General features: G+C 41.9%; 3 protein-coding genes across 3 annotated transcripts in view; 2 read left to right on the top strand and 1 right to left on the bottom strand.

Moving 5' to 3' along the window:
• Positions 1-3,306: 3,306 nt before the first annotated feature.
• fgf2 (fibroblast growth factor 2) lies at positions 3,307-13,327 on the top strand. Its single transcript, XM_036551246.1, has 3 exons — positions 3,307-3,887; positions 9,199-9,302; positions 12,972-13,327. The coding sequence occupies exons 1-3, from the start codon at positions 3,710-3,712 to the stop codon at positions 13,155-13,157; spliced, it is 468 nt and encodes a 155-aa protein (XP_036407139.1). The 5' UTR covers positions 3,307-3,709; the 3' UTR covers positions 13,158-13,327.
• A 681-nt stretch (positions 13,328-14,008) lies between these two features.
• Positions 14,009-25,731, bottom strand: nudt6 (nudix (nucleoside diphosphate linked moiety X)-type motif 6). Its single transcript, XM_036551245.1, has 5 exons — positions 25,406-25,731; positions 24,415-24,618; positions 19,188-19,243; positions 16,294-16,348; positions 14,009-14,404 (listed from the first exon to the last, which is right to left on the bottom strand). Exons 1-5 carry the CDS (start codon positions 25,680-25,682, stop codon positions 14,019-14,021), a joined length of 978 nt encoding a protein of 325 aa, XP_036407138.1. The 5' UTR covers positions 25,683-25,731; the 3' UTR covers positions 14,009-14,018.
• An 848-nt stretch (positions 25,732-26,579) lies between these two features.
• Positions 26,580-27,732, top strand: part of spata5 (spermatogenesis associated 5) — a 93,432-nt gene continuing 92,279 nt past the window's right edge. The window contains exons 1-3 of the mRNA XM_036551797.1: positions 26,580-26,589; positions 26,676-26,800; positions 27,184-27,341. Of these exons, the coding sequence (XP_036407690.1) occupies positions 26,580-26,589; positions 26,676-26,800; positions 27,184-27,341 (293 nt within the window). The remainder of the gene's footprint in view (positions 26,590-26,675; positions 26,801-27,183; positions 27,342-27,732) is intronic.

The following is a 27,732-nucleotide window of genomic DNA, read 5'->3' as shown; positions in this document are numbered from 1 at the left end:
TCAACTCTCTGTGTTTATAGTCGCCTGTTGTGTAGCATGCATACTTCTGATGTTGAAAAGCAAAGAAATTAAACAGTTTAAAACCCTCAAGCTGTGCCCCCGGAACAAAGCCCTCTTTTGTAGTGTTAACAGACACAATTATACAGGCAGCACAGGGAGATTGCTATACAAGCCTGGCGGGATTCATTGAGGTAATGGATCATGTAGTAAACAGGCTGGATGTTGGTGTGGTTTGCCATTGGCACTCCCTAGTTAATCTTCATACTGAGGAGAAACACAGACACCCTCTGCTGTCTCACGTGTGTTTGTGCTCTCAGAGCCGTGTTTGTCAGCGCGTCTGCAGTCGGTCCTCGGAACGGCCTCTGCTCCGTCATTTCGGCGACAAACAAAACTCAGTTTCACGACCCGCTGTGTGTCACCTGGCAGGAAATCAGAGAGGGCAAGGGGAGTAGCGTGCAGCCTTTGCCTCCTGTGAAACAGCAGGGGAAGTGTACCCTCATATGTGTGCCGAAGTCTGACTAATGCATCACTGCACTAAAGCCAACAGGTGACAGAGCAGACATTGGTTACTGCCTTGGCTCTGCACGGCCAATACCTGTGAAGCAGTGCCAGTTATGTCATGCTGCCCAGTGGACTACGATAAGAATGTGGCACAGTTTTCATATCACCATACATGTATGCAGTGCAAAAGAAAATTATGAATACAGTAAGCCTTAAGCCATAAACAAGCTCATAAATGCTTAAAACTAGAGCAGCTCTAAATAGCTACATGTTTATCAGTGTCTTCAAAAAATATAATCAATCATTTGACAATATTTTAGGGTGAAAATTACCATATAAAAACAGATTCATGCTCTTTTTATTAGTATTACTGTTCTTATTGTTATGAAATAAATTTGTAGAATAATATAGATTAAAGCCATTTTTAGCACCCATACATATATATTGTCAAATGTGGTATTAAATGTGTCAAAACAGGAATCACTTTAATTGCATGCAATGTAATAAGGGGCAAAATTGTGCCAACTTTTAAAAGAAATCATGGCTGACTTAACAGGACCGTGAAATGAAGAATCATGTCCCTCATTAAACATCTGTATGACTTTTGGTGCAATTTACCCTCCATAAAAAAGTGTCATGAAAAGGCAGGGAAAACAGCGATTATTTAAGGAAATGGACCAGACGAGGGTGTTGGCCTCTCTGAGAGGTTGGGATGGGGACGCTGTCTGTTTCTACAGTCATGCCTCTTATAACTCTAACCCACCCAATATCTGACAGAGAGCTCCGGAGACTGGCTGGTGCAGAATAAAACTCCCACGCTGCTTTGCTGTGAAAGAAAATGCCTCTGTGTGCCGAACACTGAGCCCCCTCATGAAAACAAAACAAAAAAAATGTAATAAAAAAAAAAATCATAAAAATTGATTTGATTTATTCAGAATTTGGACATGCTGTTATATGCACTTGAGATGTGGTACTGTATGCGGTACAGATCCACCATACAGTGCAGCATTCAACCAATCATGGTACAGGATTGACTAAATGGAATCCACACACAGAAAACGGGGAGATGTCATTGTTCCTTACTCAGCCAAAGGGAATGAATTTAATTAATTGTGACTCCATGATGAAATTCTAAGGGGATTAATAATACGCTCAGGGGCCTTCCTCTCCTCTTGACAATGCGTGACAATGCTTATGATGAGCAGAAAGTCCTCAGTATGCAGTTTTTTTCATTCACCACTTTCATGTGTTCTGTGTCACTTTAGGAGTGAGGAACATTTCTGCCATGTATTCTGAAATTTACCCTTCGTGCTTTTTTTCAGTGGCTGCCTCACTTCTGCAGTTTCTTGATCACCAGCACAATGTAGGAATGTGCCCCGCCGAAATCAGATCTGCGTTGGGGCGAGGTGGCTATTTCACATCTCAGGAATGACACAGCGACTCATCGGTGATGAGAGAGTCTCCGTCTAGGCTGAGCCCCTCCATTGTAGTCACACCCATGACCCCGAAAAGCAGGGTAGCCGAGGACACCACCAGTAAACAATAGAGTGTGCTCACAGACTACACGCTCCACACAGTGCATGTGTGAAATCTGTGTGTGGCTATGTGACTAGAGCCATATCAATCAATATGGGAAGGTATTTAGAGGTGGACCTCAGAATAAAATAGGGCAAGAAACTTTATGGTGTTCCTTAAAGTGCTGTGTGAGATTTCCTGACGTAGTCCTTGACCACAGAGCCTGGGCTAGTGTGTAGGAGATGCTACTACAAAGTGCTCGAATGAGGCACTTTTAAGAAGGTTTAGAATTGACAACACATTTACTCAAGAGACCTTATTTTACATCAAGATTTCGACGTTCATGCAATTTCGCAATATTTTATACATGGTGAGATACAGAGGCCACAACTGAAAATGTATCAGCTAGTATTGATTGACCTATTTGATTTATAATCATTACATCATTGTTGTATTCATGTTTTGACATTATTTAAAAAAAAAAAAAACGTGGAAATGCGGGAAAGAGATGACATATTTATATTAAATATATATTTCTAATTTAGAACAGAGAATTATAAAGTTATGATAACACAATCTATAAATTTACAATTATGTATTCATCATTTTAAAACTAAAAAACATCAACAACTCAGGACTGATAAATTAGAACTTGGAATTAGAAGCAGTTCAAGGTGTTGTATTTCACTGATCAGTTTCAGAATGGTTGAAGGACTCAACCACGTGACCTATGGTGCAATAGAGCTTGCACCAATTAGCTCTTGCTGTATGCGTCTCACAAAAAAAAGAGATCACATATAGTTATCCTGAGTCCTGGCCTCTTTGATGTGACTGTAATAAAGGGGCCTCTGAATGACTGAACAGGTTTTACCACCCACTCAGTGTGAAATTTCATCCAGGTGAACAGTGAAAACATGCCTGTGACTTCACTGAAGGGTGAAGCTCTTGCTGCTCCCTGAATGACCTCTGAAGGCTCCGTGCGCTCATGCGAGTGGGTCCACTGGCTCTCCGGGGGGGCCTGCTGCAGATCCTCTGCTTCTCTTTAGAGGCAGGTTTGACATGAGGGGTCATGTGACACAGCTCTGGTGAAAAGCCCACCCCTTCTCCCCCGGTCTGAGGCCAGCTCTTCATTAGGTGGGCTGGCTGAGAGCACGAGAGTGAAAGAGCGTGGTGTGTGTGTGTGTGTGTGTGTTTGTGTGTGTTGGAGGGGGGGGGGGGGGGGGGGGGCGGAGGTCAGCGCATGCGCACGGGGGCCCGCGGGGTAAGATTACACAGATTCTGATCGGTCTTTTTCGCCAGCTGCCCCCGCTGTAAAGCATTTGAGTGCAAGTGGCGTGGAAAGGAGGAACGGAGCAAAGGCGGGGGCGGACATCCACACCTCACCCGGAGCGTGAACATGAGAGTCCAGCTCCTCTGCCGCCAGGACTGCTGCTTCTGCTCTGCGAACGCACAGGCAGCGGCCAGGGAAGTGCTGTGAGCCGCACGGACACCCCCCTTCCACCGCGCTCCAGCTCCCTCTCCTCAGTGCTGAAGAATGCGAGCCGTCCCTGAGGCACACAGCGCCTGACCCCTGCCAGGAGAGGAGCGGGAGCCTCCACTACCCCCAGAGGCTGGGGTACGTGTGCGCAGCTCTGTTCTGGAAAGGGAAAGGTGCACAAGAAGAAGAAGAAAAAGAAGAAGAAGAAGATCCGAAATGGCCACAGGATCGATCACCTCTCTCCCCGCTGCACCTGAAGACGGAGGCAGCGGCACTTTCCCTCCGGGCAACTTTAAGGAGCCCAAGAGACTGTACTGTAAAAATGGGGGCTACTTCCTGAGGATAACCTCAGACGGTCGTGTGGATGGAATCCGGGAGAAGAACGACCCCCACAGTAAGTGCTTCCATAAGTTTCTCCCCAGGCAGCCGCGAAGGCACAGCAAACCTCCTTTAAATGTTTAGACCGTAGAGTAATGCGGATGGTAGCTAATGCTGCTGCAGTGCTCAGGTAGTGGAAGGGAACTGTGCATCAGAAAGTTATTTTTCATTTGCATGCAAAGATTTTTGTCAATTTCTACAGTGAAGTTTGCTATCCTTCAATGACTGTCATGTCTTCCTCCCGCTTCAGTAGGACTCCCTCTTTTTGGGGTAAAGAGGACTGAGTTCTGTGCTGTGGACAAATTTCATAGCTTGTAGCTTAAAACATCCTGAACCCTGAAACATGACACTCTGAAAACTGCACTACGCATCAGCTGCAGAGTAAGTCTTAAAATGACATCATCTTTGGACTTTTCGGTATTTTCCCACAAAGCTTGACCAGGTAGAAGACCCGGAATAACAGATAAAGGGCAAACATTAACATATCTGTGCATTTTATTAGGGTGATGTGATTCTCTTATTGCTTTTCTGTTGGTTTATGTACCTTTTGCTGGCAAATTCATTTGCTAATGTGCTATTCAAGTACTGTTTCAGACGAACAGGAAAAAAAAGAGCCGTGTAAAATTCTGGATTACATAGCCTGGGATCACGCTGATACTGTACTATTAATCCAGTCCTGAAATTTTTGTTCATTCCATCCAGTCTTATATTTCATATAAATACACCGAACAGGCATGTATTGTGATTGGCAGGTGTGTTCAAGTTTCATGTACTTGCAGTCATCTTTATAGTTGTGAGGGTTCAATAAAATCATGGCGGACATAATTTGAGGGATGAACATTTAAGAGATTTGATGAAAAAGTCTATGAATCAATTTATAATAATCAATATTACTAGTTAATATCAGTTTTGTAGTATTCATATTAACCCCATAAGCATATGTTTGCATTCCCATGCCAAAAATAAAACCCTATTACATCTGTGGATTCATCTGATACTTGATTGTGGAGGTTACCGTATATAAACAGTTGCATGAAAAAGAGATATTTTTAAGAATTTTTTGTGAATCCTAAATGAAGGCATGAGAGTAAAAAGGAAGTTATTTAATAACTTATAATAATTTCAGAAAAGACTAAAAAGCCATTGTATGTTTCTCATAACAATACAGACAATATCAGTTAACAATAACATATTTTCTGATCCTTCTCTGTACGTGTAAGATACATGGAAATGACTATTTGTCTGAAAATCAGCTGTAAACCTAATAATGCTTTTGACTGAAAGATCTTTGATCCTGATCTCACACATTTTGAGACGAGTGTTAGTACTGACAGAGTGGTGGAGGACCTCAGTCTTGGACAATAAGCCTCATATAATGGGAGACGTTTAAATTCCCGGTGCCCCCCCTGTCCCAGAAGAATAACTCATATTTAAACAAACAACAATGCCACATGCATCCTCTCAGATATATGATGTTATGAATCTAAGTAATTCTTGAGAGAATGGATGAACAGTGTCTGAGCGTCGTTTGAATGATTTCCGTAACATCACTTTTTTTTGTCGAGTTTAATCCTGTGGCATTTTGTTCTTTTTGAAAGCGGGAGCATTTGTTATGTGTGAGAGTCAGACCAGGACAGACCACGAGAGGGGTACATCATGGGAAGAGGGGAATTGGGGTGTTTCACACAGCCCTTAAGAAGCATGGGGTCAGCTTAACACTCATACTGCTGCGTAAAGTGTTTCACTCTCAACAGGGGAGTGATTACAGAGACGGGATAACTCCTACACTGTCTGAGAATCTTCAGCAACTGATTACAGTGCGAGTTGTTATCTGTCCATCGTTGCGCACGGTAATCTTGGTCTGTGCTACGTGTGCCTCATTTCCACGCGCTACACTGGTAAACCTTCAACCAGGGAGGGTGGCAGAGCACCAACAAAAGAAAGGAGTGCTGAGCTTCAAGTACGTAAGAAGAGGTTTGACAGGAGTCACGTCTGCTGTCTTTGCACTCCAGTGAGGCATAAAGGAAAAACTTCACGCAGCAAGATTGATGATGTTATTCTTCACACGTGTGCAGCGGATTGTCCACCGCAGCAACGGCCACCCCTTCACGGCAGTAGAGGGATTCAGAGGAGAGTCGTCGTTAATCAAAGCAATCCGATGGATGCTCTCTAACGTCAAACTGCTACTTCTAGTAATAGATTGCGTTCATACAGCACTTTTCAGAGGGGTTTATCTCAATAATCACCAATGCATAACATCCACCTGCTGGTCAATAGCAGCTGATAGTTACTATGTGTCCACTTAAGGGGAGGTAAAGGGGCAGGAATTCATTCATCCAATTGAATTGGGAATAATTAGATGGCCAGACTGGGAAATTAGTCGGGATACCAGGGAATGCCTCTGCACTTTTCAGTAAGTGTCAGTGGATCTCTAATGAGCACAGTCAGGGCTGCAGTTTATCGCATCTGAAATAAGGTATCTCTTTAAGCACAGAGTCCCTAACACGGCATTGGTTTCTTATTTGGTCCAGTGGGTGCACTGCCCCCTACTGGTCCACCAGCAATACTGGCTAGTTCCAGTTTGTTAAGATTGTTGACATCTTCTATCTGTTCTGACCAACTGTTACAGAGAAACTGACACAAACAGCACAATCTCATGAGATATCTGAGATTGCTTACATAATGTGTAAATGTGTCAACAACATAGCTTCAGGGGACACATTTGTAAGACAGAGAGAAAATAACTAGTTTTGACGTGTGGCCCATAGACCTTTCCTTAGATGTTTAGGCTCTACTCAGTGGCCTTGCAAGTGCAGCAGCTAATTATGTATTCATATAGGGGTAAAGCTGTCTTTTTCCTCTGCCATGTGCAACAATGCAAACCTAAATGCTTGCAGATGTTCCGGACAAACCAGGCTAACAGTTACTTCAGACAGTCTCTGATTCTCCTCTCCTTCCTCATTTTAATAACAACTTTTATTTTTTGCTTTGACAGATTTTAAAATGCTTCAGTAGAAATACACAGAAGATCAAGAATGTAAAACCAATAATTTGTCATCATCAGCAATCTTTGTTTATGATTTTGCTCTCATAAATATGGCAAAAGGCAAAATGTTTAGTCATATATCATTAAAATTCCATCCAAAAAAAAGTGCAAAATTCATATACGGTTTAAGTGAAGTTCACAGAATGGCCATTATTTTTCGGTTCTTAGAATGCGGTCATCAGGGCTTGGTTGAGAACCCTAAAATAGACTGTTGTTGGGGCCAGTGTATCCAAGGACTGCGAGCCCAAAATGTAACTTGACTTGACAGAAAAGAAATACCATGTGGAGCACAAAACCTCCTGTTTATTTAGTAAACTTAGTCACTGGAGAAAAAATGCTCTGTCCACTGACCAAAACCACATGAAGAAGCCATGACGCGCGGATGTAGAAAGAGGCTTCCCTCTCACGGCACTGGTAATGGGTAATTATCCTCATTTCCTACATCTGCAGGTGAGATGGCTCACTGTCTCCTGATGTCTGGCCTCGATTCTAACCATGAACCATTTAGGCGATAGTGATCAACCCTACCGCCCTACCACCCCCTCCAACCAAAAATGAAAACAAACAACAACAACAAAAAAAAAACTTATCTAATTATAAGTGTAATATTATAATATGTGAAGAGAGCCCCAAACCTCGGTGAACCAGTGGAATTCTAGGTCTGTAGAATGGATGCAGGACTGGAAAAAACATCTGCCTGCTGCAGGAACCTGGATGAAGCCGTGAAGTTTGCTCTGACACTGTTTCCACAGTGTCTGTCTACAACCACTTTTCCCAGCCTGAAAGCTGACATCCCATAGAAGTGACATTCAGACAGACATGCAGGAAGGCAGGCAACCAGGCGAGCAGACAGAGAGACAGGCAGAGAGACAGAGGAATTCTACCCCGGTTTTTGCTCACATGGACATGTCTTGGCCCATTATACTTGGTCAAACCCACACCTATGCTCGTATGTAGTCATTTATACAGCCTTGGATGCCAGGTTTATATCTGCTCATGTAATTATTTTTGATGGATAAAAAAAAAAAAAAAACATTTACAGGCTTTCTGGCCAAACTGATTATGGAACTGGTGGCTGACAAATGAGACAGCTGCTAGGCTGTAATGAAAAACAATGAACACCAGAAATGGTCTAAGATTGTGATGAGAAATCACACAGAAGTATTTCAGCTGAGGCAGTTTACTTTCACATCTCTGTGGACCTCTGAGTTCATCAAACATCAGAACTGAAATCAAACTGGAGTCATGCATATGTCTTTCCATGCCAAAGCTCTTTTCGTCTCGCCAGGACTGGGAAATTGTTAACACATTACAGTTCAGTATTTGAAAGGAGATATAGAAGAGCACTTTATACCAATGACAGGTATCGATTGCTTAATTGTAATATTTCTTGCATTCTTGAATCACATAAGTCTCTTATTTTTCCTTTAAGACAGAGTGTTCTTGCTACTGGTATAAAAATATGTTGCCTCTTATACTTTGTGCGTGTGTGTGTGTGATTATTTTGATTGTTGCATCTGTTATTTTTTAAATCTACCTGGTCTGTTGGAATGAGAATGCATAGTATCGGTATTACGTGCGTTATCCTTTTGTTTTGTTTTATTAAGACAGCATGTTTTTCCTTTTTTCTTTTCATTTATGTATTTTGGCAGGCATTGTTTTAGTGTTCACCATGTCCTGCACAGGATAACAAAGTGTCTCAATCTCAAGGAGGTTTCATCCTGTCAATAAAATTCACAACAGAATAAGTGGCAAGACACAACCTCTCTCATTGCCCCTCGAGGTTCTCCCCAGTGCGGATTCAAACCGGCAACCGTATATGTATATGTGTGTGTGTGTGTGTGTGTGTGCGTGCGTGTGTGTGTGTGTGTGTAAAAGGGGCCTGCCTCATGAACACATGATTGGGGTTCCCAATGCCGGCCCCACTGGTAGTGAAAGTGAAAAACCCATGGGTGTGATCTGTGAAAACACCCAGCAGAGATATGTAAATGAGAGCCTGGGGGCCAGGAAGCCAGCTGCTGTTTCCGTCTAACAAAAGTGCAAAGCCCTCAGAGGAAACGTGAGCCAGATGCCGGGAATAATGAAGAAATGTAACACTTTGTGTTTTAGAGTTAAGGGCAAAATGCAACAGGCCTGGTATCAAATCTGTGCCCCTCTCGCTATCCTGTCTATGAGCAAGCACCACGGTATTTGAACGTTTATGCTGGCAGAGATGTGTGTGAAATGCTATTCCCTGGCGGTCCCAGTTTTTTCATGATATAAAACTGTTCTTCTTTTTCAGTCAGACTGCAGCTGCAGGCAACCTCAGTTGGGGAAGTAGTTATTAAAGGACTCTCTGCCAACCGTTATCTGGCCATGAACAAAGATGGGAGACTGTTTGGAACGGTAAGGTCAACATTTCCACTGCATGATGAACTGGTCAGTCAAATTTGCTTACTTTGAATACTGCTTTCTCATCTGCGACTATATCATCACCCCGAGAGAACATTCAGAGAGAGAACATTGTGGATGTTAAGATCAATTGCAACTAACGTAGGATAGATTCTGACTTGCTACAAGACGCTTATTTTAGATGAGTAACTATCATTTTGCCTTATGAGAGCACAATACAACATAAATATAATTTAACAACAATTTTCATGTGTTCGCGTATGCACACACACATACACAAACACATGCCGTAGATTCTGATAATGTGCTCAAACACTTACAGTAAAGCCAGTTAGAGAGGTTACATACTCACTGTCCCAAGGCTGCAGTTACACACATCTGTGCAACACAAATGCTGCATTTGTGTAATTTGCACCACTAAAGTCAATGGAGCACATCCTTCTTATTGTTCGAAGTTCTATGGGAAAAAAATGTAATATTTTCCAGTTTCATGAAACATGACTTAGCAATGGAGTGTGCTCCTTCTGTCTTCAATTGCTTTGTAGCTTTCATATTAATAGTTATAAAAAAGTTCATTTTATTTCCTCGTACTCGTACAAACATGATGTAATTTCTTAGTCTGTGAAATTTTACAACTATTTAAACAGTCATTGCTTGCTGTCTACTCTACAGTAGATGGCAAACATTTTTTTTTTTTTCTTGAAAATCTTTTTGATATTAGGGTAATTTACCCTTCCTTTATATATTGCTCAGCCAAGTACACTTACTGCTAATTTCATGTTGCTACTGAGTGGGTGTCATGCATGAATATTTCCCCTTTTTGCCATTTTCCTGTTTGAATGGCACTACTCAAAATGATTGGCAACAGCTTCCACTGCTTAGGAGTGGGCACTTGGTGTTTTCCTGTAACACAAGGGAAAAACAAAGGTGGCTATTCATGCAGGTCAGTTTTTTGGCCTCTAAGGGAGTCTAATGTGTGTGCAAAGATTGTGAGAGGCTACTTAACCCCTGCAATTACCTGACAACAGCGCCCACAGTTTATTTACCAGCTAATTTATTTTGTAAGATTGTATTAAGATTTTAAAAAGCGCAATCTGTGCTGAAACTAGACTGTGGTTTGATTTAATGGATGTTTCGTGCCTGTATTGTGTTGATTGCATTAGGACATTTTCTCAACAGTCCTAAACAGTCTTAACAGTCCTTAACAGCTGCTTATTGGCCGAGTGTCTTTGACTTCTGAAGCACCTGCCTTTCATGTCAACAGCAACAGTTTAACAGCGATCTACCATGGTTTACCGTGGCAGGATACAAGCCCTGGGTGCATCTAAAAAAAGGTCCTGCAATTGCCAAAAAAGATCATCAATTCTGTGCATACTTAATTTCACCACCCATACAGTGTTATAAATTAATTCCCCTCTTTCTGAAAAAACACCTGAAAAGCCCACGCTTGAAGCATTCCTTGAAAATGAAGCCAAGCTGTTAAAATTGTTGACACGGGATCGTGTTGAGAGAGCATCCTACCTCTTCACCCGACTGGTCAGCATTTGGACCCCTGACTGAAGGACTGTGGGTTCAAATTGCCGCTGTATGTCATGTGGGATGCCATAACTGGAACAGTCCAGGAAAACCATAGCCATACAGTGTAATTAAAGATAATCTACTCCGACTCCCGCGGCGCGTAAAAGGACACACAAATAAGACGGCTTTGGCGGATGTGCCTAACCAGCTGGTGGGAAGTGGCAGGTAGAGGTGTGGCTTTGGATGTGGTTTTGTGGTTTAGGAAGCAGCTCTACCAACGGTTTAACCTCAAGGAATTTTTTGTTCAGGCCTTAATGAATAGCCACCAGCCATCTGCAAGCTTATTAATATACTGTACATGGCACCTCTGCTAATGTGGTCAGAGGGACCTGCATTTCCACAGGGATCTGGTTTCAAAGCTTCACTCAAGTGTTAACATTCACACTCAAGAGAAGTACATGGCAGGCATAGTCTTGTAGAGACTGCCAGGTGTATTAACATTATTTATGTTTTCTCCCAGATATCTTGCTCTGTTTTGGCTATTTGCTCGTAACCTCATCTAATATTTGCCCACGCTGCTAAGTGGATATATATGGCTGTAAGGTCAGATTCATGAGCCACAATGTGGATCTTGATGATGCACATTCGGGAGTCAGCTATGTTGAAATTACCTATGGTTATGATCCAATCATGTTTCCTGGCTTCCTTTCAATGTTTTCAATTATATTTATATCCTATAGTAATATGGTTTCTTTCCACCATTTCTTTGCTCTGTTTCCTCAGAAATTAAATTTAAGCACCGTCCGGGGCCAAGTCTCCATGAAGGCATAGCTGTAGCAACATTTTTAAAACCAAAGGCTGTTTGGATAACCTATATTTACTCAGTAAAACCTATTAGATCATTGAGCTTGCTTGGAAAAGAAGGATCACGTCGAGTTTACCGAACACTGCGGGATTGAGCGGAGTTCGGGTTTGGTGCAGTACCGTCTGATGTAAAAATTCCCCTTTAGTCCTGCCGTGCATAGTGGCCTACCTGGCAGCGTGTGCTTCCAGAGACAGGAAGAGAGGGAAGCAGGTCTGTAGGTAAGGCCTAATGGACAACGAGCCTTCTGTTGGGCGGGCGGTGTTCTGTGAACTCTGTCGCCCCTAGCAACAGAGATCTGTGCCAGATGTGTGGATTTATGTCATTAAGTCTTCCATATGTGACTTTGACCTCAGGATCCTGTTATGGTTGCTCTGTACTTGTTTTTTGCCCCCTCCCCCCCGCCTTACTTTTCATTCACGCAGTGGCAAATGGTTTCTCTGTTTTGTGAATGGTGACTTGTCAGCTAGTCAGTGATAGCCAGTGATGTGTTTTTATTTTTATTTTTTTGAGCGCATGTTGGCAGTGCCTTGTTAAAATGGAATAGTACTGCAGGAGATGTTCAGATGAGGACCAGATGAGGGCCCTTGCAGTAAAAATGCTGTTCCATTCTTCTTCACTCAACACAATCGGGGAGCATTACAACACTGTGTTGAAGATCATTTCACTGGGTCATTCCTTATTTTCCTTCCCCGCAACACCAAAGCCCTTTGGGGTTGCGCGTAGTGCAAACACAGCGTACTGTTCTTTTTTCTGGTCTTTCTGAATGATATTCCTTCCTGCCTTAGGGTTTGGTTTTTTTAGTTTAATGGGGTTAAATTAGAACTCCAACAGACCTCTGGCTCCGCTGTCGAAGCAGAAACAATGCTGGCATTGATGTCTGAGGAGCAGTTTTATGAGTTAAATTAAAGACATGGCTATTTGTAAAGAACGCAGTCGATATTGTGTGGCCTTGTAAAGTGACAGCAGATATGACGATAAATTTAAGAAACTTTAAAAATAACAGCGAAGTTACTTTACATTCAATGACCTTCCGTTCTAAACAAACAATGAGCATTCCATCTTAGGAAATCATTAAGCTCAGTAAGTCATTTCCTGGATTACCTTGTATAGGAGGTAGCAGTCAAGCAGTAGTCAAACTCCTGGCCCTTGAAAATGGGAGGGGTATTCAGTTACTTCAAAGGCAAGGCTTCAAATGTTAACCTTCTGTTATAGTTGCAGTTAAGTTCCCCATGGTTTGTAAGAGAATTTAATTTAACCATTGATTTCTCTGTCTCTTTTAGAGACGTCCGACAGATGAATGCTACTTCTTTGAAAGGCTGGAGTCCAATAACTATAACACCTACCGATCTCGAAAATACCCTGACTGGTATGTGGCACTGAAAAGGAATGGACAGATCAAGTCAGGATCCAAGACTGGACTGGGGCAGAAAGCTATCCTCTTCCTCCCAATGTCCGCCAAGAGCTGATCTCAATCTGTCGCTCTACAGGCACAAAACACAGGGGTATTGTGGAGATGTGAAAACACAACACACGCTAGACCTGTCCTTCCTAGCTCACTAACAGCCACTGCGCCTGCACTCATTAGACTGCTGTCTTTCAAATGCCTCAAGAAACGCCCCCCCCCCCAAAGGTATGTCAAACACATCACCATAATGTGAACGAAATTCAAGAATTTGGGCAGCATACAGCACACATAGCAAAGAGAATGCACTCAGTAATAAGGAGTTGGTTATCTGTGTGAGTGAAGGCTAACAGAAAAAAAAGTATGTACGCTCCAAGGCAAAGACCGACAGAGAGAGTGAGCATCCAGTTGCTGCTTGGTTGATTGAAACACTTTATTTCATGTACCTTTTGTGCCTTTCATCAATTCAGTGAGACCAAATGCACCTAAAACTGTTTAACTCATTGATACCTGCACTACAGTAATTAAATACATCACTGAGTCCACGCAGTTACACTAAAAGTCCATTTTAAACTTCATATCTCTTTGGACCCTGCATATACTCTCGGACACAGCAGTCATAAATAACCACCCCATAAATACAACCCATTAAATACACATCACTGGTCTGTTTCATAGGTCCGCAACACAGACAGTAAGATCAGGCCCTCAGCTTGCTGCAAAGGTGAAACCTCAAATCGAAATCCACAAACCGCGGCAGAGAGAGGTTGCCTTCTGCCAAGTGTAAAATGCTCTACATAAACACCGAACACAGGACACATTCAGTCTCCTGCTAGCAGCTCACACAGCGGCCGGTGTGTCCGGCTGCATGCACAGCGGACTCTGTGCCGCCGATCGTGGCGAGAAAACGCCGCGGGACGCGCGTTCAGACCTGTCGGCACGCCTCGGGCAGCGCCCTGTGGTACAGCTGGTAGAACATCCCCGAGTAGACGGCAGGCAGCTCCTCCATGGAGAGGTCGATCTTGTCGAAACCCTCCCTGGACCCGTAGAGCAGGAGCCTGGCTATCCGGCTGGTGATGGGCGTGGTGGCGTCCGTCTTGGCCAGCTCGGCCACCTCCATCCACTCGCACCTGAGGCACTCCTGCCTGCAGAAGTTGATGTCGAAGGTCAGGGGGCGCAGGCGGCAGATGATGTACATGTCGGACATGCCGAAGGCGCCCGGGTGGTTGTGCTGCTGCCGGATGCTAAGGAGGGACCTGAACTCAGCTCGCACCCCTGTCTCCTCGAAGACCTCCCGCACGGCTGTGGCACCTGGCAAAGTCGACAGGGGGGAGAGACACACGGTCACCGTCTGTTCTGATTTAAACAAACAAACAACAACAAAAAAAAAAAACCATCACATTTAAGGAACACTAAAGGGACATTAGCCAGTTTTGAGTGGCTTGGGTGGAGGGAATCACGAAGGAAATCCGCCCAGCTGAACAAAAATCATGCAGTTTCTTGACACTAGTGATGGTAGAGTGAGGTGACTAACATGGGTGGAGCTACTACGTACTGTCAACAACTCTCACTCATGTGAACCAATCAGAAGTCTTTTCTCTCTCCACAGTAAAAAAAAAAAAAAACTGTGACTGGTCAAAAATGGTGAGCTGACAGATGAGAAACGGTACTCGAGCTATACTCTCCTATCATTACTTCAAACACTTGGTTCTCACAATGATATCTCAATAAGTGCTTTGCTCCAGAGCAGCATCTTTTACTTTTCACTAAATTCACATAGATTACCTTTCTAATATTATTTCAGATGTGTATTTCATAGGAGTTTGGACTTAAGTTTTTTCTTTGTAGAAACTGATTTATTGTATGATATTTACAGATGGTCTCCACATGGCTGATTTAAGCCTGATTGAATGCCTGATGCCTTCAATCATATATTCTTTTTGTCTTGGTATGGATTTGTTTTCAGAGAATGGCCCTTGAAATCCTTAAAGCTACTTTGCATTTTAACTGTTCTAGGAAATTGAGCGTCAATCGTACATTTCAAGTGTGATGTGAGACTGACAATAACAGTAACAAAATTACCTGAGCTGAACATGAACCTTCATTTTTTTGTAGACAAAAGTAAGAAAGAAAGAAACAAAGGATAAAAATGAGATTTATGTGCCTGTACATTATCGCAGACATCCATGTTTATGAAACATATCAGCAGATAATATTTAAAAAAAGCAATAAAGACTGAAGGCATGATAGCACTACAGAATGTAACAGCATGAACTTATTGTTTTTAAGATTTTGAAGGTGACGTTTATGTCATGAAATTTTTATTTTTTTACTGTGATGTGAGATAAAATTGTAAATGTCTTGTAAACCACTGGTAAATGAGGTATTTGGACATCATGAGATCATAAATTTGTAATTTTATATCTTTTGATCTACATGATTATAGGAAAAGGGATGCTCAAAATGGCCTTTAAACATCAACAATGATATTATTCTTAAAAGCTTCTTAATCAAAAGCATCTTTACAATATTTTGCATGTAAATAAATAGTCTAGTTAAGGTACTATAACTTACCTCACAACTCTTGCTTGTTTGCCAACATTTAAAAAGATTTATTTAAAAATATATGTTTGTAGATATATTTGTCATAGCTCATGAAAAATCACTCTGCAATGTTATTAAAATGCTCCATTGCATAAAAGCATTATATAAGGACAACTCATACATATTATTTTTCTAGAACTATCTTTTAATAGCCATAAAGCTGTAATCTTTATATTCTACCATAAATTAAACTGACAGATAGAAGGGATGCTTGGTTTGGTTGTATTGTCTAAAAAACAATACTGACCCTTTATCCAAAGCTGCCTATAAACACTTACTTTAACATTTGTATGGAGACTAAAAAGCTGCTTTTAAAAGACTGTAAATGAATATGAATGGTGAGTAGGTCTACTATTTTTTATCTCTTAAGTATTTGTATAATTTATCAGATTGTATTTATAAAATATAAATGCTGAGGTCAAAATCCAAAGTCACTGCATGGAATTTGTTAGTTTAGAGTGCAAACCAAATTATGTGAAATAAAAGCACGAAATGTTTTGTACTGTAAATTAAAGAGCTGGAAGGAATACAATTTATTATCAGAAAACGTACAGAGATACACTGCTAAAATCATACTTTTAATTTCCAGTACTTACCAATATTTTCCCCTGGGTCAGAAAGCCCACCTGGGAACTTCCATGCATCTTTTGTCTGAAACAAAATGAACATAAAGTGTTCTGAACAAATATACCAACAATCTTTTTTTGTTCTTTAATTTGTGAATACGTTACTGTGGTTATGTTGAGAGAACTACTTACTAGACATCATTAACATCGTGTTAATGTTATAGATTTAATGTGATTCCAAGATATCATTATTGTAGATTTTGTTTTATCTGAGATTAAGATGAATTTAGGTGTTCTACTGATTTGGATATGTACGTTTCACTTTGCTTCAATTCTATTTAAAAAACCAACAAATGAACAAGAAAAGATGCTGCTGGATAAATTATGATGTAATAACTGTATATGTATTCAATCCTATGTTGAAAAATGTGTGTATGGTATAGTCTTTTGCTTTTCCAAAACTCTATGTCTGCAGATCCCTCCTCACAAATGTAATACAATTTGTAATACTGTCATGCATTGCACTGGGTACAAACGTTTCCCTATGGCTTACATTTATCAAAATTCTGCTTTATAATATTACTGTATTACCAGTAAAATAAAAAATATGTTTTTAGAAAATGAAGTATGTTTTATTTTTATTATGTGTTGTTTTACTTGGAATCTCGCTTCCATATACTGGACATGGCAGTTTTGTATGATGCCTGAAATTATTAACGAGGTATGCAGAATCCCTGAACCAAAATTGGAATTCGCTTTTAATTAAGATATTTCCTACTAACTGAAAGAACAAGCCAAAGGCCAAGAGGCTGGAAGAGACTTGTGACTGGCAAGGGACTATGAACAAAATAAATGTAAATATGCATTTTGGAGGAAAAAAAAAAGCAGCATGTTCTACTGCCGAGGACATGGATGTGTCAGGACAGTTGGTGAGAAATAACTCTTGTTAGAAAAAAAAAAAGAAAGGTGATAGTTGCACACTCTTGCATTATAATGGCTAATCTGCACCTTTGTTGGCTTCAGGTGTGTTTTCCTCTTCACATGGTTTTACCACAGCAAAAGGTATTCATTACTTCACAAGGATTTCCTTCCTGCCAGTGCTCCACCTCTAGGTTCAGCAGAAAGACTGAGGAGGGGTTTGTCTCTTAGCATTGAAGATGGGCTGAACTGTATTCACACTGCCAAAGATGAGGCTCACAAGCATGGATGCGTGCAGCTGTTATTTATCGAGGAAAATCTTTTTTTTTTTTTTTGCAGCGTTTCACAAAAAGAAGACGTTTTCCGTAGACCGAACTATCACACGACAACAAAGGCTGAAAACCTTTCCCAGACCGCTCTTTGTTTTTGTCTTCTCGCAGACGTCATGGGGCGAAAAGGCCCACGGGTCTTGATTTTCGAGAAACATAAAGTGAAAGAGCTGTGGCTGAGGTGTGCCTGCCAAACTGGGCTGGTGGCAGGGGGCCAGCCTCTGTGTATGGGGCCTCTTTCCACTCAAGAGTCAGAGAGAGAGGGAGAGGGAGAGGCAGAGGCGGGGACTGAAACACTCCTCTCACTTCCCGAAAAAATCGGAGTCCCCTCACCCCGCCGCACGGCCTCCTCTGCGTCCGCAAACAACACACACCAACCCCCCCCTCCCCAACCACCCTCCCCCTAACCACACACTGAGAGGATGGCTTCTGGCCACAGACACTTTCTGCTCTACAGATTAGAACCATGCTAAACTTAGTGGCAAGCGTAACATTATGGAACTGTTTCCATACGACCATCCTCACAAATAGCAATCCTTTACAGAAATGTAATATCTGTTAAAATAAAACTATTAACTATTCCTAACTCTGGTTCTTGTCACAACAATATGTTTATCATCAACTATATAGTTGATGATAAACATATATATATGTATTATATATATATGCATATATATATATATATGTATTACATATACATGTATTATATATACACACACACATATATATATATATATATATATATATATATATATATATATATATATATATTTATATGGTGTTTTGATACTAATAAAAGGTGATTTCTCACACCAATTAACTTGAGTCATAACATCCTCATATTTCTTAACTGAGAGAGGAATACAGTAAGAAATTCAGGTATTTATATATTCCTTTCTGGTGAACAGTGCTAACCTATGGAAAACAGATGGAACAATGGTGAGATCTTCCCCACAAGGGGCGAAAGTGAGATTAGGAAATATTCATTGAAAAAAAAGCTGCTCCTTTCCACACACAAGGAGGAAGCATGAACTTGACATATTTCCATAGCTTCTGGGGCCGTGCAGACACGTGAACCTTGGGGAAATCGACCAGCGCAAGGTGCTGAAGAAGAGCCAGGCTGGGGCTGAAGCGGAGAGGGAAAGTCTCCATATCGTGAGAGGGATGGGACACACACAGGCTCCAGGAAAAGGCTGCTTAAGTAAACACGCTCACTGATGGCCATTTTTAGCAGTGAGGAGGTAACAGCAGCTGCCATTCACCTTTCGCAGTTCAAAGAGGACAGTTTGGACCTCGGACATACAAGCAAAGAGATTGTTTAGAGGGGCATATTGGGTCCAAAAGCTTAATATGTGGCTGAAAGGCTTCTGTCATAATCCTGGACATTTTTCTTCCCTTCTCAGTTTATTTTTCAGATCTAGACATCAGAAAATGGCAGAAGATGAACACATTTCTCCAAATTCTTCATAACTTGTAATATACTGTATATGTTAAATATATACAATTATTAGCAACCGAACAAGGTATGTAAGAAATATATTAAATGCATGACCTCATTTGAAACTCAAAAAATATATTTTTCATTTAAAGCCATTCCCCTAAAAACAATGCAAAATCGACGTTTCTGAGAAATGATTCATAAAAATGGGTTCAGATGTTTGGAAGACAGAGACATACCTTGTTTTTGTCTTGAACGACGAGAACTTTTCCACTTGTCTCATCTAGGACTGCACCTTGATGGAACACAAAATCACAGACACGGGACACAAACATGACCAGGGAGCTCACATCACTTACTATATATTGTTCTACATAGTTTCCTAGATTCTAGTGGTGAACTGGAGATCTAAAAACCAAATAGCATTCAAATAACATTTAATCCAAAGAGTATTTACTGCAACTCAAATCGTTAAGTTTCTGTGAAGCAGAGGGCAGCCATACGACAGGTCTTTGATAACATCAGTGACAAGCTGCTACAATTTTGGCAGGTTGGTCAGACACTGGTGCGTTAACAAGCACAACATTGTTCTTCATAGATCTGAATCCAGCCTCTATCCATCCATTTAGGAAAAATGAGTCACATGCGTAGATCTAGAAGATTACAGTAAGCATGCTAAAAAAAAAAAAATCAGTAGAACTGGTGGACACAAAACAGTACTGTATAAGTGTTTATTGTATTGTCAGACCTATATAGAAAAGCCCAGCCAGACTCAATAACAGAGGAGCATGTGAGGCCTGTTACTGTCCTTGACCTGTGGGCTGAGTGATGTCTGTGCCCGAGCTGGCACTTGTACGCGTGAGCCGGCGAATCAGCGCAGCTTTCGAAAAACATCTTCATGGGTTGTCGTCCCGCCTGGGGCCGGGCAGACCAGAGTGGGTGCGCGGGGAGGGGGGGGGGATAGGGATTGGCTGTTGGTAACCCGGCCACTGTTTTCGGCAGGCGGTGACTAAGCGCGAGAGCTATGTCGACGGTGCGGGGAGGAAATGGTGCCTTTTTTTGTTTCCATCTGCTTGTCTTCAGTCACCCCTCCTACACGGGCCGCCTCCCACACGACCATGTACAAGGGACAGGGCGGCACGGGCCATTTGATCACCCTCCCCCTTTGGCCTTCCCGTGTGGAAATTGATGTCATCCTGGCCCTTTCGGCGCGTCGCAAGGCCCGGCCAGGGCAACACGCTTGGAGGCTATCATTACGCGGCGTGTGTAGGAAAAGCAGTTTCCTAAACCATGGTTTGTAAGCTGCAGTATGAGGTAACAAGGCCAGTAATCAACGGAGGGGAATTACAGGTCATCTGGACCCATTTGCTGCTGCAGCTGACAGCCTGGCCTTGAGTCAGACTTTGGCACGGCCTTGTTTTACCTTCATGAGGACTGAGTTGGACACAGCCATGTAGTGGTGCGCTCTCCATGTATCATATTTGAAAAGATGAGCTTAGGCAGGCTTTTATCTAGAGTCAATCAGTCTGTGTGAAACAATTACAGTACCTAAAAAATAGTAGATAATGCATGAGGAAGGATATGAGGAATGCATACAGTAAGACACTGCAAAATGTGATTACGTAACAAAGCACGGTGTTCGTGCAGCACAATGTTTGTGATTATGGCACCATTTTTGATTACTTAACGAATGATGTGAAACCACAACACTAGCCAGTACAGCCACGCCAAACACACTGGGACGCTGAAGTGAACTGTAATTTATTACAGTTGTAAATCTCAGAGACAGACTACAGACTGCATACCGTTTGGTTTCTCAATAAAGACAGTGTCGTCAGAGAGGAGATGAAGTTTTTCCAAAGCTCTTCACCTCTCTTCCTCCTCTGAAGAAATAATCAGATTTCTATGGAAACTATGCACAGCTGTCTCTATCACTCCAGTCATCTATCAGGCCAGATAACAGTCCACAATTAAGGTTTTTCTTTTCCTGCCACATCCCACAGCTCCTTCTGGGAAATGTATATATTCCACACAAGCTAACAGCTAACATTATAACAATGTTTCAGTAACGTAAAATGATATAATGTCACGGCATTCAGAGATTGCGTCATGTGATGTGTTAGTTAATGTGTTAGATGTGTTAGTTAATTCAATATTAGCAGAGCACATTGTTTTATTTAATTCAGACCAGGATCCTAAAAAGGATAATTCTGATCTTTGTAATTCAAAAACTCCTCTTTATACAAGGATGTATGAAACATGAGTAGTATTTAAGAGGTATTGATGGATACATCAAGTTATGGAAAAACACCATGGAACCATTCTGGCCAGGAATTTGTGTGCTATGGGAAAGATCTGTATCAGGAATGATTGCAAAGCTCAACCATGATCAAATTTGAACTGAAAATCATTTCAACAAATAGTTATAGAATCACTGATCCATACCCATGGGTAGCAATGTAAATCTTGGCTAAATCTGATGTACACAGTTTCTCAGAACATTTGGACTCTGGATGCTGTGGAAACATTTTATGCTCTAAACAAAATCCGGTATAAGTGATTTTGAGTGAGTCATCAAATACACAGAGTGAATGGATATTCATTTGCTGTTTTCCTTAATTACTTTTTGGGTCTAAAATGACTCAACCGCCCTGCTCGGGATGTCTGTGACCCAAAAATAAATGTTGTCATTCCTCAGGTCTGATGCTGTAAATAGGCAAAATACCCACAAACCTGTTTTTTTCATGGCCAAGGCCGAGGGAGGAAGGTGATGACTGTGGGCACACAGGAAGTGTAATTAGAGCTGTGGTTGAATGTCTCAAGAAAAGCTAAATGTCCTGGGAGCACGGTACGTTCTATTACTGGTGTCCTGTGAGGAAACCGTGTGTCTGTACACTGACCTGAGCAGTGTGTGGAATGACATATGAAAACTCAATGATAAACCTGCCAAGAACCTATTATCAAGACATGTTTAAACATGCCCGTGTCAATATGTAAAAATGGCTGTGGGTGCACAACTGCCCTCTGCTGGTCATCTCTGAGCGCACACACACACACACACACACACACACACACAGAGAGACAGACAGACAGACAGAGAGAGATAGAGCATAGAAGGAGGCTGTAGTAGTCACTATCCTTAACTGTAGCTATCATATGGTACAGGCATGATGCTTGGTGGGTGTATGTGGTGGTCAGTATGAGGAAAGCTCCGAAAACTACGCAGGGAGTTGGATGCTCTCCACTACTGTATGTCCAGTAGAGGCCAAAGGTATATAAAATATTACATTACGTAAGTTCAGTTTACGTTCAAATAAAGGTGAAGGTGTATTTTTGGTATCATTATCGTTATTGCAAACTCTAATTTCTTTCGTTCCTCTAATTAGTCATGATATTTTCCCCTCAGAAGTTGTTTACTGGCTATAATCTGAGCTGAGATAAAATTCTTCCATATTGACTGTATTTGTTTTTTCCAATGTAATATGCTGATTTATTCCAATATTTTGATATTCTACTTATTATAACTGTAATGCGTTCTAATTCACTGTGATGAAATGTATCTGCCAAAAATGATGCAAATAAGCACTACAATTAATACTACTAACACCATTGCTGCTTCCACAGTATGGCAAATAACATGAGCATTTTCCTTCTTGTACTCTTTGTAAGGGCGTTCTTAGGAAACTCAGTGGTGAGTGTTGTTTGGGGTAGTGCTCAGTTAGGGGTGGTGCTGGTTTTGTTACCTAACCAATATTTACCTGCTCTCATCATGACCTGACTCTCAATTGAAGCTTTTCACCATTGAGATCTTCAACACTTTTTTTTTTTTCTCTCTATTAAATGACCTGATTTTGTCCACCGTTTTGGTGAGACATCTGGCATGGATTGCTTGGTTTTTCAGTCTGGGTTAGGCAAGTGTTTATTTATTTTAATACCTGAGTGAACACTGTTTTTCTCCTTTTAATCGTTTCACAATGGACTGCACAAGCCTACCTTCGCCCGTTTAATTATTTCCAGGGAATATTCGAAACATAGCGTCATTAATCAACATGTAGGTCACAATGCGTGTTTTGTCTGGGTTGAACTGACTGCTTTGAGTCATCAGCTCATTATAAAAAGACCAAATATGGTATTACTCATCAGTTTTACTCATTTGTCAGATTACACATTGTTCCACAGAGATGGGGTCAATTTCAAATGCAACTGGAATCTTCCATTCAGTTCAATTCAGTTTTCAAACTAGGATTACTACTTGTTAACTGTTATGGATATACGATTGGAAGAATAATGTAGCTGTAACATTCCTCAGTTATATTCGGTTCTACCTTTATTTCACTTACATTACTTTATAAATATCAGTGAAATGATGGAAAGATATGTATGAATATTGTGAGGGTGGACAACCTCTGGCTCGATAATCTCGGAAAGGGAACCCCAGCTCTCACATAATGCTTGAAAAATGTTGCCATGACGTTGTTGGAATGTTGCAACACCGCTACAATGTTACAGTGAAGTAATGAGAAAGGTTTATGCCAAAGCGGACACACTGATTCAGTGAAACAAGACCTGGCCTAAGGCACTCCAAAGGTCACTATTGCACAGTGGCAGGAAACTGGCTGCTGAAACTGAACCCGTCAAGAGAGGAGCTGAAACAAGCAGGCAACGGGACCCAAGCATGCTTTCCACCATGAAGCACATATAGTGCTTTTATAGCATAACCACTCCCAGGAAATCTATCCATTCAATAAACACCCAAACTTTGAAATTAACCCAGCTCACTACCTTGTAGACCGCTACAAGGTAGAACCAGTGACTGTCACTGTGGCCAGTAGGGGAGTTGTTGCCGTGTAAAGATTGCCGGGCAATATGATGACCTTGCTTTTGTTTCCAGACGGGTTGCAGTCCAAACCACTTTCTCAGCCGCCTCTACTCCCCACAGTAACACCTACATCTTGCACAGTAAACACTGATCAGAGGTCAGTGCTGCTGAGCTTGGTAAGGTGAAATCAGAACCACAATCACAATCAGACTTTATTTTCCAAGCATGCTTCTACACATACAAGGAATTTGACTCCTGTTCTAGGGTCTCTCATAGCGAAGGATACATACATGGAAAAAGTGTGTAAGAATGAGGTATATATGAAGATCTGTTAGGTATATTTACATTCACATTTATTCATTTGGCAGATTCTTTTATCCAAAGTGACTTACAAGCGAGGTATATGTGAACAGCTATTGGGTATATATGAGCAGCTATCGTTCATATATACCCAAAAGCTGTGGCCTGGAATGTAAATGGGGGGTGGGGGTGCTGTACTTGGACAGCAGTGTAGCATAGTGGTTAAGGAGCAGGACTTGTCACCAAAAGGTTGCCAGTTCGATTCCCCACGGGGAATTGTTATAAGTCACTCTGGATAAATGCGTCTGCTTAATGCTAATAGTGTAATGTAACGTAATGTAATGTACCTGCGACCCCGACCTGGTGTGTGGCAAACCCAGGCAGCCTGCTTTCCCCTTCCCCCAGCCAAAGGGCGAGCGTGGCCCGGTCCTGCCGGGCATGGTGGAAGGTGAAGCCCTGTGAGGCGGCCACGCCCATTAAGCGGCTCTGGGAGATGGGAACGTGCAGCCACACCGCCACCCGGCCCTCTGTCCTCCACTGGCTGAGAGAGTCTGCCGCACAAAACAACACACATTGTCAAAAAAGAGCCAAAATGGAGGGTACCTTTCAAAACTTTACCAGGTTTGTCAATGAAGCGGCAGTCTTTGGACCCTGGGGATCCAATGCACGTCCTGCAGACTGGCAGTCCACACATCTTACTGGCCAATGATAATTAATCTCTGGGATTCAATGACTGATGCAGGTAAAACAATGCTATTTCAGTTTATGGAGTGAAATCATAAGCACACAATAATTAACTGAACCCCGTTTTGTTGAAGACCATTGGTACTGTTAATACTTGACCATAACTGATTCTGACATTTAACCCCAACAAACTGGAGTTTCAGCTTTTAACCACCATCCTCCACGACATTCCTAAAATAGAATGAAGAATTGCATTCTCGCTGCCCCCTTGTGCTGCCTGTCTAGATTCAATCCAATACTGTATATATCCAATATTGTAATACAGTATTGTAACTAACAGGGTTTGGTGTCATTCATTGTGATAAACATGAGGGCGAATTAATTATTTCGAGTGAAATTATTAAAATAAATGTCATTCAATGAACTGTCAGTGAACCAGATGATGAGCTGATTATAATTACGTTGGCTAAATAGTTATCAGTGTATCTTGCATTGCTGTTCTTGTTAACGTTCTCATTTACACATTATTTTGCAGTCCACAGAAGATGCCAGCTACGTAAATTGCACTTTTTTTAGCTGATGCGTCCTAAATAGCTACCTGGTAAGCTTTCATATGACCATAGCCTACACATAATTGCTATCGTATCAACTTGCCTCGCAGTAGAACGCTGAAGGTGCCGTCGCTGATGTCAGGTGGAAATTCACGTTCGTTGAGATGCACAGTGACACCACCAAACCTGTCCACCTTTCCGGTCAATGTATTGCTCTTTGTCCCTTTCTCATTGTGAAGCTGACAGTTCTGACCCAAACAAGAAAAGAATCGATCCGTCCTTTGCGTTAAACGCGTCGCACGCAAACAGCCCGGACTCGCCTTCACGAATACAGTTCTGATGATGGGAAATACTTTGCAGTTCAGAGCTGCCATCGTCATGCAAAAACAGCGCTATGAGGCGAAACACTGTAGGACATACCGTTACATATAACATAGATCTGAAAATCACACGAGTCTTACATAAGAGACAGGTTTTCAAAAGTTGAATAAAACCGTAATACTCGCTACCGGAGACACTACAAATCTTATTTGGTCGCTCTGCTGTGGACGAGCATTTCTTAGCCATTGTTTATCAATATCGTACCGTTTGCTACTAGGCACTCTTTATTATTTTGGACGCGATGTGTAAATTGCTTCGTGTGAAAAATATAGAGTGCTACACAATAATTTTCGTGGAAAAAATCACTTGGAGTCATTACGGTAATAGGGCGGGATCGAGTGAACTTTAACCAGGAAGTTTATGTGCTAAGCGGCATGGAGAGACACATGCCGACTGATGTTCAGAATGCCCTGAATCAGTAAGAGCGGCGAAAGGGTGTGAGGGTTCTGTCAGAATGTCATCGAAAAAGAAAAGTAAAGGAAAGTCCGGCAGATCAAATGATTTAAACAACGCCAGCGTCTTAGGGGATAGTTCCCTAGACTCTCCAAGACTGCATTCTTCAGGACTCGAAGGCGGAGACTGCATGGTCCCTTCTAACCACGACTTCTCAGTAATCGACTTAATTGAGAAAGGTAATTTAGTCCGCTTGCACATGATTTGTTCCTGGAAACAGTGTCTGACTTCTTGAATAACAGTCAGGTTGGCAGCACATAGTACCAATAATACACTTGACTAATTTTGAGAAGTTACTGTTAGACATTGCTTCGGTTGGTTTCAGAGAAGGCGCTTTGCATGGCAGGCAAACAGCATACATCACTATATTTGTCCTGTACAATATTGGCAGACATTGAAGTATGTTACTGTATAATTTTCCTCAAGGCACGAAGAGAAGGATAATGGGAAGAGGTTAGTTAGAAATGGACATGAAAACGGAAAATGGACTATTCAGTCATGGACTGAATTATAATTAGTTTTTATGTCATCAACTGCAGCTGACGAGAAGGTTCCTAAAAGATGCAGAAGATTTCTTGCCCAGCTCAGTCTGAACACCATGAAGGCAGCAAACATCTGCATAGGACGGCCGGTTCTGCTTTCTAGCAGCACTGGTCAGCAGGAGGTTTGTCCTTGAGTAATTATGTGCTTTTACCGTACCATTTACAGTTGACTAAATAAAGTAAGTTAATCGGAGGTACATGCAGAGAATCATTCGGCAGTGACAAAGTGCTTAGTGTCTGCCCTGAAGCACTTTCCTCAACCTCCAGCCCTAGTGAATCTACCTCACTCATCTAGGAGATGCTAATGATTATGCTCTTGCTGATGCAACTCTGTTCATTGGCATTATCGTAGAACAGGCACTGCACAGATCCACTGACCTCTATCTTATGTGGATACGTCAGGGTCACCCAGATGATATAAAAGTTTGTGAATCCATGTAGATTTGCATATGAACAAGCTGCCCGCTGATTCCTCAGTGTGATTCTCCCTGTACCTACCTGTCAGGTGTGCACGGCCTGGCCGGCGGCCGCCTTCCCGGGGGGCAAAGTGGGCCTGCAGACGTGTGTCCAGCGCAACCTGGGGGTGAAGGCAGGGGACAGGGTGACGGTCCAGCCTGTCTCTGGCTCTGTGCTGCAGGCACAGGAGGTGTGCCTCTCCTGCAGGTAGGAGCCCCGGGATCTCCAGTCTTACTGCACAGCGTCCAAATGGCAGGGTGCAGCTAGGCTCTTTACTGTGCCCAGAGTCCGCTAGCGTCAAGCTCTCCAGCATTCACATTCACCTAATCACCTTTATACCGCTGAAGCTGTAGCAACATCGACGACTATATTCTAGGCCTGCAGTGTTTTTCTTTCACGAAGAAGCAGATGAGTCCAGTGGAAGACAGTGATGATAACATGTTGTCACATGATGTTATTTTATTCAGATTCAAGAAATGGCTGAATGCACAGCAAGTCTTAAGTGCCGTTTAAGGTATAGTCAGTGAAATTTAAATGGAAACATGAGAAAATGCATGAAGAGACTGTCAGATATTGCCAGGTAATTGTATTACCACAG

Source organism: Megalops cyprinoides, chromosome 18, assembly GCF_013368585.1.
Source record: "Megalops cyprinoides isolate fMegCyp1 chromosome 18, fMegCyp1.pri, whole genome shotgun sequence".
NCBI lineage: Eukaryota > Metazoa > Chordata > Actinopteri > Elopiformes > Megalopidae > Megalops > Megalops cyprinoides.
This window is presented reverse-complemented; position numbering and strand designations above follow the sequence as displayed.